This window comes from Mustela nigripes, chromosome 4 (genome assembly GCF_022355385.1).
Source record: "Mustela nigripes isolate SB6536 chromosome 4, MUSNIG.SB6536, whole genome shotgun sequence".
NCBI classification, from domain to species: Eukaryota; Metazoa; Chordata; class Mammalia; order Carnivora; family Mustelidae; genus Mustela; species Mustela nigripes.
This window is the reverse complement of record NC_081560.1, coordinates 70,204,270-70,218,228: the sequence shown is the minus strand read 5'-3', so window position 1 is coordinate 70,218,228 and position 13,959 is coordinate 70,204,270. Positions and strand designations below refer to the sequence as shown.

Sequence of the window (13,959 nt, the reverse complement as noted above, 5' to 3'; positions counted from 1 at the left end):
ATAGAATATGAGTTTCTGTGTTTTAAAGTTTCAATATAATTTCTGCTTATTGAGTTTAAAAAATTTTATTACACTTACTTGATGACATTTACACTCAGCCTTTTGAAGCAAGTTAGAGGTACTTTAAGTTTATTAAAATTCATTCAGTAATCCAACACATATTACTGTGTACCCATTTGATAATCCAACACACACTACTGTATGATTCAGACCTTCTGGTAGATACTAGGGATATATGGGTGAACAAAACAGACAGCTTCTGTCTACGGGGACCTTATATACTACATAATTATTTATTTACTCTTATTAGGATAACTGTTCTGAAGGAGAGGCACAGGATGCTAAAGAGGTTAACTGAACTTAACATAAGGAATTAGGTGTTCAATTGTTTTCAATGCGAATATTTTGTTGCTTGAATGAACATGATCTGTCAGATCTGAAATGTCTTAAGTAGAAAAAGCACAAAACTGATATTAGCTATTCTTCATACCTCTTTTTTTTTTTTTAAGATTTTATTTATTTGACAGAAAGATCACAAGTAGGCAGAGAGGCAGGCAGAGAGAGGAAGGGAAGCAGGCTCCCTGCTGAGCAGAAAGCCTGATGTGGGGCTCGATCCCAGGACCCGAGATCATGACCTGAGCCAGAGGCAGAGGCTTAATCCACTGAGCCACCCAGAGGCCCCTATACTTCATGCCTCTTGATGAAAATAGGTATTTATTTAGATAGACCAAACATTCCTTGCTTTTTGAATGGCAGGGAACCCCAAGTACTATAGATTCTTTAATAGCAGGATGATAAGACAACATCTACTTCTGTCTTGGCCCAACCAAAGTGTCATTCAGATGTGAGGAAGCGATAATGATTTACTTAGATATGACTCTCAAGATGCCATATTTTAAGGCTCAAACTTAATGTTATTTTCATGGTTTTAGTTTACTTGGTGTAAATCTTCCACAGTGAAAAATGTTTCAAGTAATTGGGACATTAGATATGCATGTGTGTGATTTGGGGGAGCTTGTAGTTGTATAAGAAGGCATTTAATATTTGCCTTAAGTTTTGCAGATTGTGTAAACCAGTTTGATATCACAGGATAAGGAACAGCAGTGTTCAGTTCTTTGTAAGACTGTAATGATAATCATATGCAAAATAAATAAGGAAAGAAGTCAGTCATAAACCAAGTAAAAGCTGTTTTGAGTTTACTGGTACATGTGAAAATATGCATTGCAATACCTGCTGTGATTGATACAAGCAGTTGTAGCTTTCTGTGTAACTCAAAGTTTTCTTTACCTGGCAATCCTATCTTGTTCACAATGGACAAGACAAGTGAGGGGATGGGAGGGAATATGGAATGGATTGCATTAAAACTCCTAGAAAAATTCGAAACCCAGTGTCTTATACATCTTTCCTCTCTGACAAGAGACTTTATACTTTTTGATTTAACACAGAATCTTTTTCCTTACGGAACTCCTTTTCAATCATTATTCTTGTCTCTTTTCCTATTACTGCTGTTCTATGAGGGAAGAGTTTGCCAAGACATGAGCAACAGTTATCTTTTATGTCCTGTCATGTCAAGGGTGGGTTGGGAGAAAGGATGCCGGCTGTCTTTGGTGCCATTGATTGAGTGGTGTTTCTGGAGCACTAGGAAGGCAACCAGAGATGTATAATAGTGGCTACTCTACAAGTACAAGATAAAGTGTTAACTCTTCATCCACTTTGTAGATGTGACAGAGAGTAACAGTGCATACTGAGTGTGTAGCGTGGAATCAGTATTGCTTCTGGAGGTCCCTGTGGAAGCCCTTTTTTTGTATTGATACGGCCAAGGTAATGTAACATAGACAATGCAGAGCAATAAAGACACCCCCTGTCTTCCAACATAGATCTCTATCCACTTTCAGGCAAGAGTAATTAATATTCAAAATTCAACAATCAGTAAGGCATGAGTATCAAACAGTCAAAATGGATGTTAATGAATGTTTGATTGTGGTGATTTTTTGAGAGAAAACAGTGAGATGTTTTAGTAATTTAGGATAATTCCACAGAAATGTCAATTGGTAAATTCCAAGTGGAACTGATGGGGTAAGTGAATTTTATTGCAAACTTGCTTAAAACGGTCAGGGAACAAACACAGATAAATGGCCACTTATGGGACTTTCTCAAGACCGTCTTCCCTAAGGGGATCTTCATCTTAACTCTCTTGTTGACATTTACTATGGCATCTAGTAGTGAGGGAGTCTTGCTGAATAAATTTGATGTTTCTATTTAATCCCTCTCCGTACTGTTGCTCCTAACTATTTTTCCTGCAAAGAAAATGAGTATATATATGAGTAATCTCCCAGATTTTTAGCAGCAAAGTAATGGCAGTTCCACAGCCTCCTGTATATTTAGTAACTGTAAATTCCTCTGCAGGCTTTCTTAGCCTGCTGGTTTGAGGGGGACACCTGCAGGGTTATTCCTTTTTATAGACCCTATAAGGCACAGTTTATGAGTTGAGAGTGAGATTTCAGTGGGATGATTATGAATGGGGCATTAGGTCTCAAAAGTGGAGCTGGGTGTAACTTCTCATTTTGGTTTCATGAAAGTTTTATGAAATTGATTAGATTTTGCAGAATAACTCAAGCCTGGGAATGCAGAATTAAGCAAGGGAGTGATGATTATATTTTTGCTCAGGTTTCACACAGATGATGCCACTTAAGCACATAAATCATAAAAGCTTCCATTGTAATGTGCAGTAAAGGCGTTAAGGCTGATGTTGAGAATCTGAAAACAATTCTGGGGAAATGTTGCTAATTAAAAGATAAAATCCAGTGATAGATCAGAATTACCTTTTATTTTTTGCTTTTAATATTTATGAAATGCAAATATACAGAAAAAATCTGAACATTCAGAAATATACTTTAATTTTTTTTCATACTTTAATTTGAAGAAAACAGATGCCCTTGAGATTTTTAATTTGGGTAGGTTTAAGATAAAATTAAGAACAAGTATTAAAATCAGATGTGACTGCTTTTCGATCTTAATATTGGTATCTCAGCATGTATGTTTTTCATATCCTATCTGTCTCTGGTTGTGTGTACTCTGGAGAACAAGCTATTTCAGTTTCTGTCTTCCCATTACCGTATTCAGATTATAAATCAATAAGACTTGATTTTCCTCCTAAGATTTAAGTTGCTGTTTGGTAGGCTTCTGGAATTGAGAGACAGTAGGACAAAATTAGGTGCTTTCTAGACACTCTGCCCCCAGATTCTCTCAGGGGTTTGATCAGACTAATTCTGTTCTGGGTCTAACTGAACCAGTTGAGAAATACTTTACTTACGTGCTGTACTTTTAAACACACATCTTCCATGAAGATAGAAATTCGTATTAATATAGAAATGAGTGCTGAAGGAATATTCTTATTTTCTTTGCTGATTTGGCTCTCACGTTTCACTTATTTAAGTGACTTATTTAAGTGACTGTAGAAATAAGGAACTAAGAAATATCCCATTGACACTTTATTATCTTTAAACTCCTGAATACATGTATTAGTTGCACCATTACCAATTTTGGGGCTGTTTCTTTCAATTTTTTTCCTTTCAATTTTTTTATGGTTATATTAAAAATTTTAAAGGATAGAATTTTAGTGACAGACTTTTTAATCAAAGTTATATGGGAGCCATGATGATATATTTATTCACCATGGTCAAGTGCAGTTGAAAAATGGATAGAAATTCCAAGATTAATCATGCTATGTGTTTACTCTGATATATATATATTTAAAGATTTTATTTGTTTTACTTGGCAGATAGAGATCACAAGTAGGCAGAGAGGCAGGCAGAGAGAGAGGAGGAAGCAGGCTCCCTGACGGGCAGCGAGCCCGATGCGGGGCTCCATCCCAGGATCCCGGGATCATTACCTGAGCCAAAGGCAGAGGCTTTAACCCACTGAGCCACCCAGGTGCCCTACTCTGATATATTTTGATCATTATAAGTGAAAATACTCTTCTAGTCTAATTCTAATAATTAGTCCCTTCTGTCTTGCTGCTTTGTTTATATCTTTCTCCAGTTAAACCACATATGGAAGGAGCTCATTCTCTGTTTATTTAAATTATTATTTATTTACTATTACTTAATTATTATTATTCAGTTAACAAAAAATTGCTACTCAGTTACATTGCTTGGTCAGAGTAAGAACTTTGACTATGTAAGATATAGACCTAATGTGACAGTGGTATAAGATGAAGGCAAAGATTAAAAAGGGTCAAGGGAAAAATAATAATAGTAGTTATGTTCAGATGTGCTTACAGGTGTTCCCCCCCAGCTTAATTTTCTTTAGTAGTAGCATGATAATATTTTGACAAAAATCAAATTAAGATTCTGTTATACTATGTATGAATCACTGTATATTTACTTACATTATATATCTCACCTCTTTAAAGTGTGGAGGATTATTTGTAGTCTGATCCTATGAAGGAGCTTTTCTTGACCCTTTGTATAATTCCACACAACTAAAGAACATATTAGTTGAAGGAGACAGCCCAGTAGTTTAGACATTATTCAGAGTTCTCATGAAAGAGTAATATAGTGCCTCCTGCCTTTGATTTACAGAAATCACACCAAATATAGGACATGTCTAGGGCTGAATTGAACACACATTACCATCTCACACGTATGATGCAGTCATTCCTGAAAAACAGATTCAATGCTTCCAATTCTCCTTTATTACAAAATCAATACTTATATCAACTTAATCATTTTGCCATAGATTCTGCAATCAAGTGCCTAGACATGGCTTTGAAATAGAAACCTCCCTGGGATTTTACTCCTCAGAGTGTTAGAAGATAACTGGTTGATGATGCTCGGCTTGCAAGGGCAAAATATTGACACTTAACTCTTCTTCCAGAATCTGCTTGGTCCCAGCTGAGTGAGTCAGGACCAGAAGGGAGCCTTACCTTCCTTCTATGGCTAAACACCATTCTGAGCTCACTAGCTACACTTCTCTTCTGGCCAAATCCACCTGTGACAAGCTCACAATTAGGCACGGTGCATTTGAGCCTCTGGCCATGGTCTCCATATTTTAGGAAGAGGGTGAAAGAAGGAAGAGCAGCCTCTCCTGAGTAGTTCTGCAATCTTAGCCATGGTAAGTGGAGCCTTTCACATGTTAACCCAATGTACCTACGGGCTCACAGGACTATTTCATTTGGGGAGGAAGTCATATTACCTTTGAAAATTATATGAATCCATCTTATTTTCCTCAGAGATAGGGTTAAAAAACCTGTTTTAAGTAATTCCACTTTCCTTACTACTCCATGATTCCCAGTGTTGCATTTCTCTTGTGGTTTGCAGAAGACGACCCTTATCCTAACTCGTACAGTTTACCATTTATTTCAGTACCTTAAAGAAGAAAATAAAAAGCAGATGCTATAAGGGTACTTACTTGAAAAACACGAAAATCCCCAGCGAAATCACCAAGGTGAAAATCGACAAAGAATGGCCCACAATAGCCAAGTAGTACAGAACGTATGCATTCTGGAACAACAATAACAAAACAGTTATAAAAATGAACAGGCAAATAAATGATAATAGAGGAGGGAAAATAGTTTCTATCTTTAATACCAGTGTAAATCAACAATTGTTCTCATCCTTTTAAAAATCCACTAAAATTACAACAAATGTTTCAGAGAATTATATTGAATCATAATATTTGGGGTTAACAGGTTAAAATTTTACAAGATTATCAGTTATATTAGAATATGCATGATGTGGTGGGAAGAACATCAGACTGGATTCATTAGCACTGTTCTTTACTCAGAGTACTAATCATTAAGTCTTTGTGTGATTCTCATAAGTCAGTCACTTCGTCCCTCTGGATCTCGGTAGGCCTCATCTCTAAAATAGTTTGGTCAAAACTAAATGATTTTTAAAACAATTATCTGCTGTGTATAAGAAACATCATTAACTACTGGGATACAGAAATTCTGAACATAAAAGGACAGGAAAAGATGATCTATGCAAACACTAACCACAAGAAAACTGGTATTATATCATAGAGGTCCAGATGTTAAGTCAGGAAGACAGAACAATTTTTAATTTCTATTAACTTAATAATATAAACTTAAACCACATAAAGCATAAAGCAAAAAGTGACACCATGCTCAATAGAATGTTTCTGAACATATGATACAAATGCAGTGTAGATAAGTTGGATCATTTCTATGCAGTTTTTTTAATTCCTGGGAGAAATGTGGCATTTAGGTATAGATCATTATGCTTCAACATTTGATTCTTGTGAATTTCCTTGTGAAGAGCCTGATATGGAAGCACTGATTCTGCTAAAAAGCTCTCAAAGCACGCAGTCTTTTGTTTGTTGATATGCATTTTTGCTGGACAGAAACAAATATTGCCTTTCTAGGCTTTAGAATTTCAAAATGAACTAATCAACTTCTCCTGAATGGTGGCTGTTGTACCTCTTGATGGGGCATTTACATATTATTATTTGCCAATTTCATTGATAACTACCCTCCTAATGGCACCATTTTTATCCTTGCAGAAATGATGACAAAGTTGGAATCGTTGGTTTATAGCCAGAGCTGATAAAGACTTCAAAATAGCGTACACTCCCCTTCTTAGAAAGTATTTAGGAGTCTCTGCACGAAAAGAAATACTCAGCTCCTGTCTTTTCTCCCACCAGTTTATTTTCTGGCTACTTTCCTGACTTCACCAACTAGATAAAACTAGAAGTGGCACTTTTTAAGAGTTCCTTCTTTTAAACAGTTCACGATATAGAATCCTCTTACCATTTAAAATACTGTTTTTAATTTGGATATATAGCCGTGCGCCTAACCTCTGTCACTATTTTATTTTTATCTCTGTATATTTTATTTTTAAGAAAACTTTATATAACAATAGGTCTCCACTGTAGCACCAGGAGGCTGCTCATGGCGTAGCCTGTGTGGTTAAATACTGACTGACTGTTTCCCCCAGCACCTTGGGGAGAGGAGGCTGACTGTGGGCTTGGTGAGGTTTTTTTTTTTATGTTGTTGTTGTTGTTGTTTTCCGATTTCTCATGCATTTGGAGAGTACGTATCTGGGTTTTTCCCATTGGCTTAAATGTTTCTGAGCTGAGACGATATTTTGAATATTTAACAGGGGGTAAGACATAAATACTAACAAATCAGAATAGACAAAACTGCCACACCTGTATCAACAGGTAGCTGAGAAGTCTCATTCTAAGTGTTCCTTCAAAGCCTGATAGGAAAACTATAATGGGCATCCTCAGGCAGGGAACTGGGGGCAACTGTCACTTGGGGAAAAAATTTGTGATTTTCGCACTCTTCTGGTAGAAGACCTAAGATCTTAGATCTTAGAGAGTCCTTGGAAATGCTGCCTAACATCTGGCCTCGTGAGAAATCCCATCATCTCTTCCATGGACAATATTTCCCTCATTATAAATGGCCTGATTCTCTTGGAACTCTTCGACACTGAGTTCCAACCAAGAAGTAAAATGTCATTTTCTCTAATGCTACTTCAGAAAGTCCCTAGAACTCACAGGCCATGATATAATTTTCTTCTAGAGAACTGGTTGGCTTCTTGGTAGCAGGTATTTTAGTTATGCATACATTTCTATGTAAAAATAATGACATTCTCACCCAATACCCAAACTGGAAATGAAACCCACCTTCAGTTTCTCAGGAGTGAAAGCGTTACACATAGTATAGTTGGACCAGGTTCGATTGTTCTCAGGATGCTTATACCACTCCCCATTCTCATCACAGTATTTTGTAACCTTTTCTGTTAATGAGACATAACAGTTATTACATTGCGATCTCAAAACACCAAGAAGGAAAAATAAGGCTTACAAGCCATTCCACAGCATTAATCCCTTTATAGAACTTGAATGTGAATATAGGTCAAAGGAGACTACCATGAATCATGCATTTTACAAGATGTTTTAGTACGTGTTGTCTCGTTTTATCTTCAGCAAAGCCAAGTAAGGCAGAGGTTGCTATCTCCACTTTACAAACAGGAAACAGAGTGAGAGAGGTTATAGAGTCTGAAGTCACCAGAGAGTGGGTCAGCTGGGATCTAATCTCAGGCCCATCGCATTCAGAAGTGCTACCTCTACTGTACCTTATATTTTTTAACAAACCCTACCTTTCTGATTTTAGATAGGAACTATGTGAGACTGGCAAGACCATACTTTTCTTCATTTATATGCTTAATGTAAATTTGTTAGAAAGTTACATAGAAGAATTTTAAATTGTGAATTTGCTGAGACAGTCATCAGACAAAAACTATTTAAAGAATCACAATTGGACCCCAACAATATTTCAGAAAGGGTTAGGACTAATCAACATAGAAAAACTGATAGTGACAACAGGTCCATGGTTTTGCTAATGCTATTTGTCAGTGATGACCATTCCAAGCTTATTTGCAATTTTAAAAAAGTGGCTTGTAATGAAGCATTTTATCTTTATTGTATTGTCAGAAAGTAGCTTACTATTTTATCAAAAGGAAATAAATTCTGACAAAGCTATTTAGCTACAAAAGGCAAATTCTATGGAAGAGGGTGGGATGTTCCCCCTGAAAAAGTTTGTTCCAATCATGGACAAGACTGTAGGAGATATTAATTTGTTCTGATGTCACCAAAGTCTAGGTCTAGGCATTTCCTGGTTCTACCCATTGCAGCTGTAAGAACTTGTCCTTCTCCACCTGGCAAATCTTTAAGTATTTGATGAAAGGATATGTCTACTCTAACTTCCTTTTCCAAACCAAACATCCCCATTTACTCACAATACACAGTTTGGTGTTCCTTCACTGCCTGGAGCCACTCGGCATGTGCTCGATATTGGTATTTCCCTCTGAAATACTCTGTTTGGACTGCCCCATGAAGAGGACAGCTTGCTGGGGCGCCTGGGTGGCTCAGTGGGTTAAGCCACTGCCTTCAGCTCAGGTCATGATCTCAGGGTCCTGGGATCGAGCCCCACATCGGGCTCTCTGCTCAGTGGGGAGCCTGCTTCTCCCTCTCTCTCTGTCTGCCTCTCTGCCTGCTTGTGATCTCTGTCAAATAAATAAAATCTTAAAAAAAAAAAAAAAAAAAAAAAGAGGACAACATGCTCAGAATTTCACTCCAGGGAGGGAGCTTTTTACAGATTCTCAGGCCCAATCCCCAGAGATTCAAATTTGCTTATCTGAAGAGGTAACCAGGCATCAGCATTTAAAAAAAAACTCAACAATTCCGAAGGGTATCAAGGTTGAGAATCATGGTCCTAAACTGTATATTGACCTTCTTGCCTCTTTGCCATTAACGTTGATTGAGTGTTTGACATTAAAGGCAGCGCCCTAAGCATATCCTTGTTAAATGCGCTTTTTACCTTCTAGCATATTCCTACAGGCTACCAGCCTCTTTTGAATTTCAGTGCTGTTATTCACTCTATCGCAACCTGTCTTTTACCAAACACTTCATCTTAAAATGAAATCTCTGTCATTTCATTAAACTGTTTTTGTTTATTATTAAAATATAGCCTTGGGTCAATGGTAAAATCCTAATGAAATTAAGTGTGTTGGATATACATATTTTTAATTTTTCTTTTGAAGTAGATCGCCCCCCACCCCCACTTGAGAGGGTTCTTTCTAAAAACCAGGCTGATAAGATGGATCTATGCCTGGAAATCCATGTTTTGCTGACCAAAAGCTTGCCTTTTAGTCAATAATTATAGCCACTTTGGCAAGAGCCCATTGCTGCTCTGTAACGGCCTTGTAGCCTCTATTACAGAAAAGCTCTTTATGCCAATCAAGTTATCTCTAATATAGTTGTCAAGTCCAGATGAATGAAGCATCATTTATTGGGAAGAGTCAGTAAAAGCCAGAAAGATGATCATCAAACAGCTTTGAGTTGGAGTTTACAGGAAAGTAGTGCTGAGGAGGGCAGGGCACTCAGCCCTTCCTCTTTGCACAATGAAAATTTTCAGAAGTGGCTGGCTTGAATTGGTCTTTAAAGTAGTCCCCTGTAATCTCATTTTCATTATCTCTGTCTTACTCGGGTAGAATTTAAGATCTCATCCTTGCTGGAAGCGCCAAAGCATTTCTTAAACACTGACACAGGGAGAGATGAATTTCTCTGCTCTAATCTGGATTCTGGAAACTTTCTTGCCTAGATTTTACCATTTGACTATTGTTTTCTATCTTAACTGAAATTCTCACTTTTGTAACCTCTTGTCATTCATACTCAGTGAGCAAAGGAACACAGATGGATGGACTGGTTGACCATGAAAGGTGGTAGAAACTCTGACCAAGCAACTTGTGGAAAAATCTGAAAGTCAGGGTTGTTTTCTCCAAGTCTCTTACACGTGAAACAAACTTTAAAATGCTATTTCTAGTTCAGACCAGATAATTCAGTGAAGATCTTCTTATCAGGACCTTCCCTTCTACTGACTGAATGTTCCTGTTCCTCTTCCATGGAACCACTTCCAAAAGGATACTGAAGGAAGGAGGAAAATGAGCACCGTGAAGTGTGGAGGGCTCACTGTGTTCTTTTATATCACATCTTGTGAGAAGAGGTCTGGAGCTTGAAGTGGAATGACCCGCTCCCCTGGGGCCCCGCCAGCCAGTTCATCCTGTGGGGCAGCTTAAACACACTCTGCAGCCTCAGGCTCGCTCTACTCTCCCCAGCAAACCTCGCCTGTTAACTGGGGCTTAACTGTGCCTGTAGCTTCCATTCATCATGGGGGTCTCTTTTATAACTAAGATACCTACTCCCTTTTCAGTCTCTTAATCTCGGTTAATGCTTCAATGGGACAGATTTTCTATCTAGTTTCTCGGAACAAAGTTTTTCTGGCCCCAACACCGCTAGTCCCTGAAGCTAGCTGGCTACTGCTTTTTACCTCTCTGGGACCCGCCTTCCTCCATTGTCTGTATCACTCTCATCTGATGCCGCTGGTACAGCTACTCAGTGTACTGGCTGAACTTTCCAGGCATCTGCCTCTTTCTTTATTTTTCTTTATTTTATTTTATTTTCTTAACACACTTTCATCTTGACTGCATGTTTCATCACAAGCAGAACTTTAAGAGATCTTCATGTCCAGGTTATACTCCAAACTAATTAATTCAGAATGTCTGGGGTGGTACCAGGCATCAGGATTTTGATAAGTTTTCAAGGTTCTTAGCCAAGTCGAGAATCACTCACCACCAGCCCCTATCCAAATCCATTCCCGGTCCTTCATGTGTCTACTCTCTGGCCTGAGGCTGTAAGACAAACTCAGATACCTCTTTCCACATTCTTTGCGTTGCTCCTGACCACTAACCACTGAGCATCATGGATTCCAGACATCGAATCTATCTGGATAGCTGACGTTTCTGAGATACGTCGCATCAGCCCCTCTAGCTTCTTCCTTACTCCACTTGGTAGATGGTACCCCTAGACTCTCATCCTCTCCATGTATCCTGATTCAATTTCCAATTATACCAGTGTGGCTAGATGAAGGCCTGAAGGAAAAACATGTCTTCCCTAGGAAATTAACATTTTTTTTTTTAAGTATTCTAAGTGCTTTTAATCTGCATGAGTGAGTGTGCATGGGGAATTAGCAATACTGTTTCTCAAATGCTTTTCCAAGGCTGTTGTACTGACTTGTAAAGAGAGGGTTAGGTAAGAGCTCAGGAGACTTGGTTCGCTTGCAATTTTGTATCAAATATTGTGTGAGTATATACATTTAGATAATACACATGAAATTGTTTTGAAAAGTAAAAAATGATACTCAATGAGAAGTATTCCTATGTTACTTTTATAACTAAAATGAATTTGGTGTCACTTATTTATTTAACACACATTTGTTGACCGCTCACGTTGTGCAGGGCCTGGAGGGGGATGTTAGTATGATCCATTCATTTTATCATTAGTTTTATTTACCAAACATATATTAATAATCTACTGTTGGAAAAGAAATCTAGCAAGTGTCTAGAGTTACTATCTTCTGATTTCTTTTACTTTACATATGACAGTTTTATATAACTTCCAGTGTTACATAAAATTTCCATTGTGTGTACTCTACCAGTCTCATATACAGAAAGTCTAGATCAAGTATTTGCACAAGTCATCAAACGTGCGACAGCTGAAAACTGAAAAACAACCACCTTTAAATAAAACCTCAAGAGTTAAAAAATTAATTTAAAATTAAGTATTTGAAATACATAAAAATCTAACTTTCATTTAGAATTGGAGACCCATGTGCACATTGGACCAGTAACATGACCTAAAAAATAAGGAGAGCTTGAAATACTTGTACAACTGGGTGATATTTCACATGAAGAAAGGCTTCAGAAAGTGCTGAAACACATAGAGTATGATTTGATAGGTATCCTTTACATCTGATTTTCTTTTCAGAACCATGAAAATTCTAAAGGGTTTATAGCAAAATATGATAAAAAGAAATATTTTACCTGTTGGATCAAAGTCTGGAAAGTAATCTGGGCAGTACTGATGGGACAATACTCCAGCCGGTGTATCATCCCAACACAGCCATCCATCCCAGGTACGGTTGCAATACGGACCTGATGATTCAGAAAGAAATTAATATTGACGTTGGAAAAAGTTGCAGAATCATCAACAGGACTTAACAGTATTCGATAGGATCTAGCCATTTAATAGTTATTCTGGAGCTCTCTGTGTGCATATAGAAATATTAGAAAGAACAGCAGCAGCAACAAAATAAAGATATTAACTTTACCAACTCTTAATCAAATTTACATTTTTATAGGTTTTCTCCATTTGCTCTTCAAAAGACATGCATGTCATCTGTATGGAATCTTTCCTCCAAAATCTTTCCTTTAAAATATCTTCAGAGGGGTGCCTGGGTGGCTCAGTGGGCTAAAGCCTCTGCCTTGGGCTCAGGGTCCTGGGATCAAACCCTGCATCAGAATCTCTGCTCAGCGGGGAGCCTGCTTCCATTCCTCTCTCTGCCTGCCTCTCTGCCTGCTTGTGGTCTCTGTCTGTCAAATAAATGAATAAAATCTTTTTTTAAAAAAAGAAAATATCTTCAGAAATGCTGCAAAGAAATCTTGCGAAAGTATATGCAATATCACCCCTGGATAAGAGGCTTAATTTGAAAAAATTCTATGGCTTTAGAACATACAGATCTTCCTAAACATTAACTTAAAATTGGTTGCCTTGGATGGCTCTATTCTTAATTTTTTAAAAGATCTATTTATTTCCTTGAGAGAGAGAGCAAGAGAGTACACACAAGAGCAGGGGAGGAGCAGAGGGAGAAGGCAAGAGAAAATCCTCAGACTCCCCGCTAAGTACAGAGCCTGACTCAGGGCTTAATCCCACAACCCTGAGATCATGACCTGAGCAGAAATCTGGAGTCAGATGCTTAACAGACTGAGCTGCCCAGGCATCCCTTGGATAATTCTATTCTTAATCCAAGGGTTTAAAATTCAATTGTTCAAAATTCCTATTGGAGTTGCATTTGTTAGACAGTTAACAGATTACGTATAAAACTAGTCTTATTATTTTAGAATCACACTTTATTAGTGACTAAAGCAATGCTCAGTTTGAGCAGTTTATGTATTTATCAGCTTTGGCTCCAAGTAGTTTCTCACTCCTTTCAAAATTTAATCTACCCTAACACGTGAAGATTTGCCTCTATAAAGCTATCCAAAAGATTAAGACTCAGCCTTGGAAGTCAGTTCTTAGAGAGAAAGAGAGAGAGAAAGGAAGGAAGGAAAGAAAGAAGGAAGGAAGGACGGACAGACAAGAAAGAAAGAGAGGGAGACAGATGGCGATGGTGGGAGGGAGGGAGGGAGGAGAAAGAAAGGAATAGAAAAGAGCAAAAAGATTAAAAAGAAAAGAAAAAAAATCTCAATATAATGATCATAGTCTGAAAGTTCAACCTCCCCAAATGATTAGGACTGAAGTGCAGGAGCCTGCTCTCATTGGTCTCCGAAAATAAATTTCGTGTTTCTATCGTTTCATTTGTTTCAGAGGAAT

The 13,959-nt window shown here is 37.7% G+C and overlaps 1 protein-coding gene across 1 annotated transcript in view; it reads right to left on the bottom strand.

Moving 5' to 3' along the window:
- Positions 1-13,959, bottom strand: part of CALCR (calcitonin receptor) — a 60,670-nt gene that overhangs the window by 38,945 nt on the left and 7,766 nt on the right. The window contains exons 3-5 of the mRNA XM_059395748.1: positions 12,411-12,521; positions 7,654-7,766; positions 5,413-5,504 (exon numbers count right to left, since the gene is read on the bottom strand). Of these exons, the coding sequence (XP_059251731.1) occupies positions 5,413-5,504; positions 7,654-7,766; positions 12,411-12,521 (316 nt within the window). The remainder of the gene's footprint in view (positions 1-5,412; positions 5,505-7,653; positions 7,767-12,410; positions 12,522-13,959) is intronic.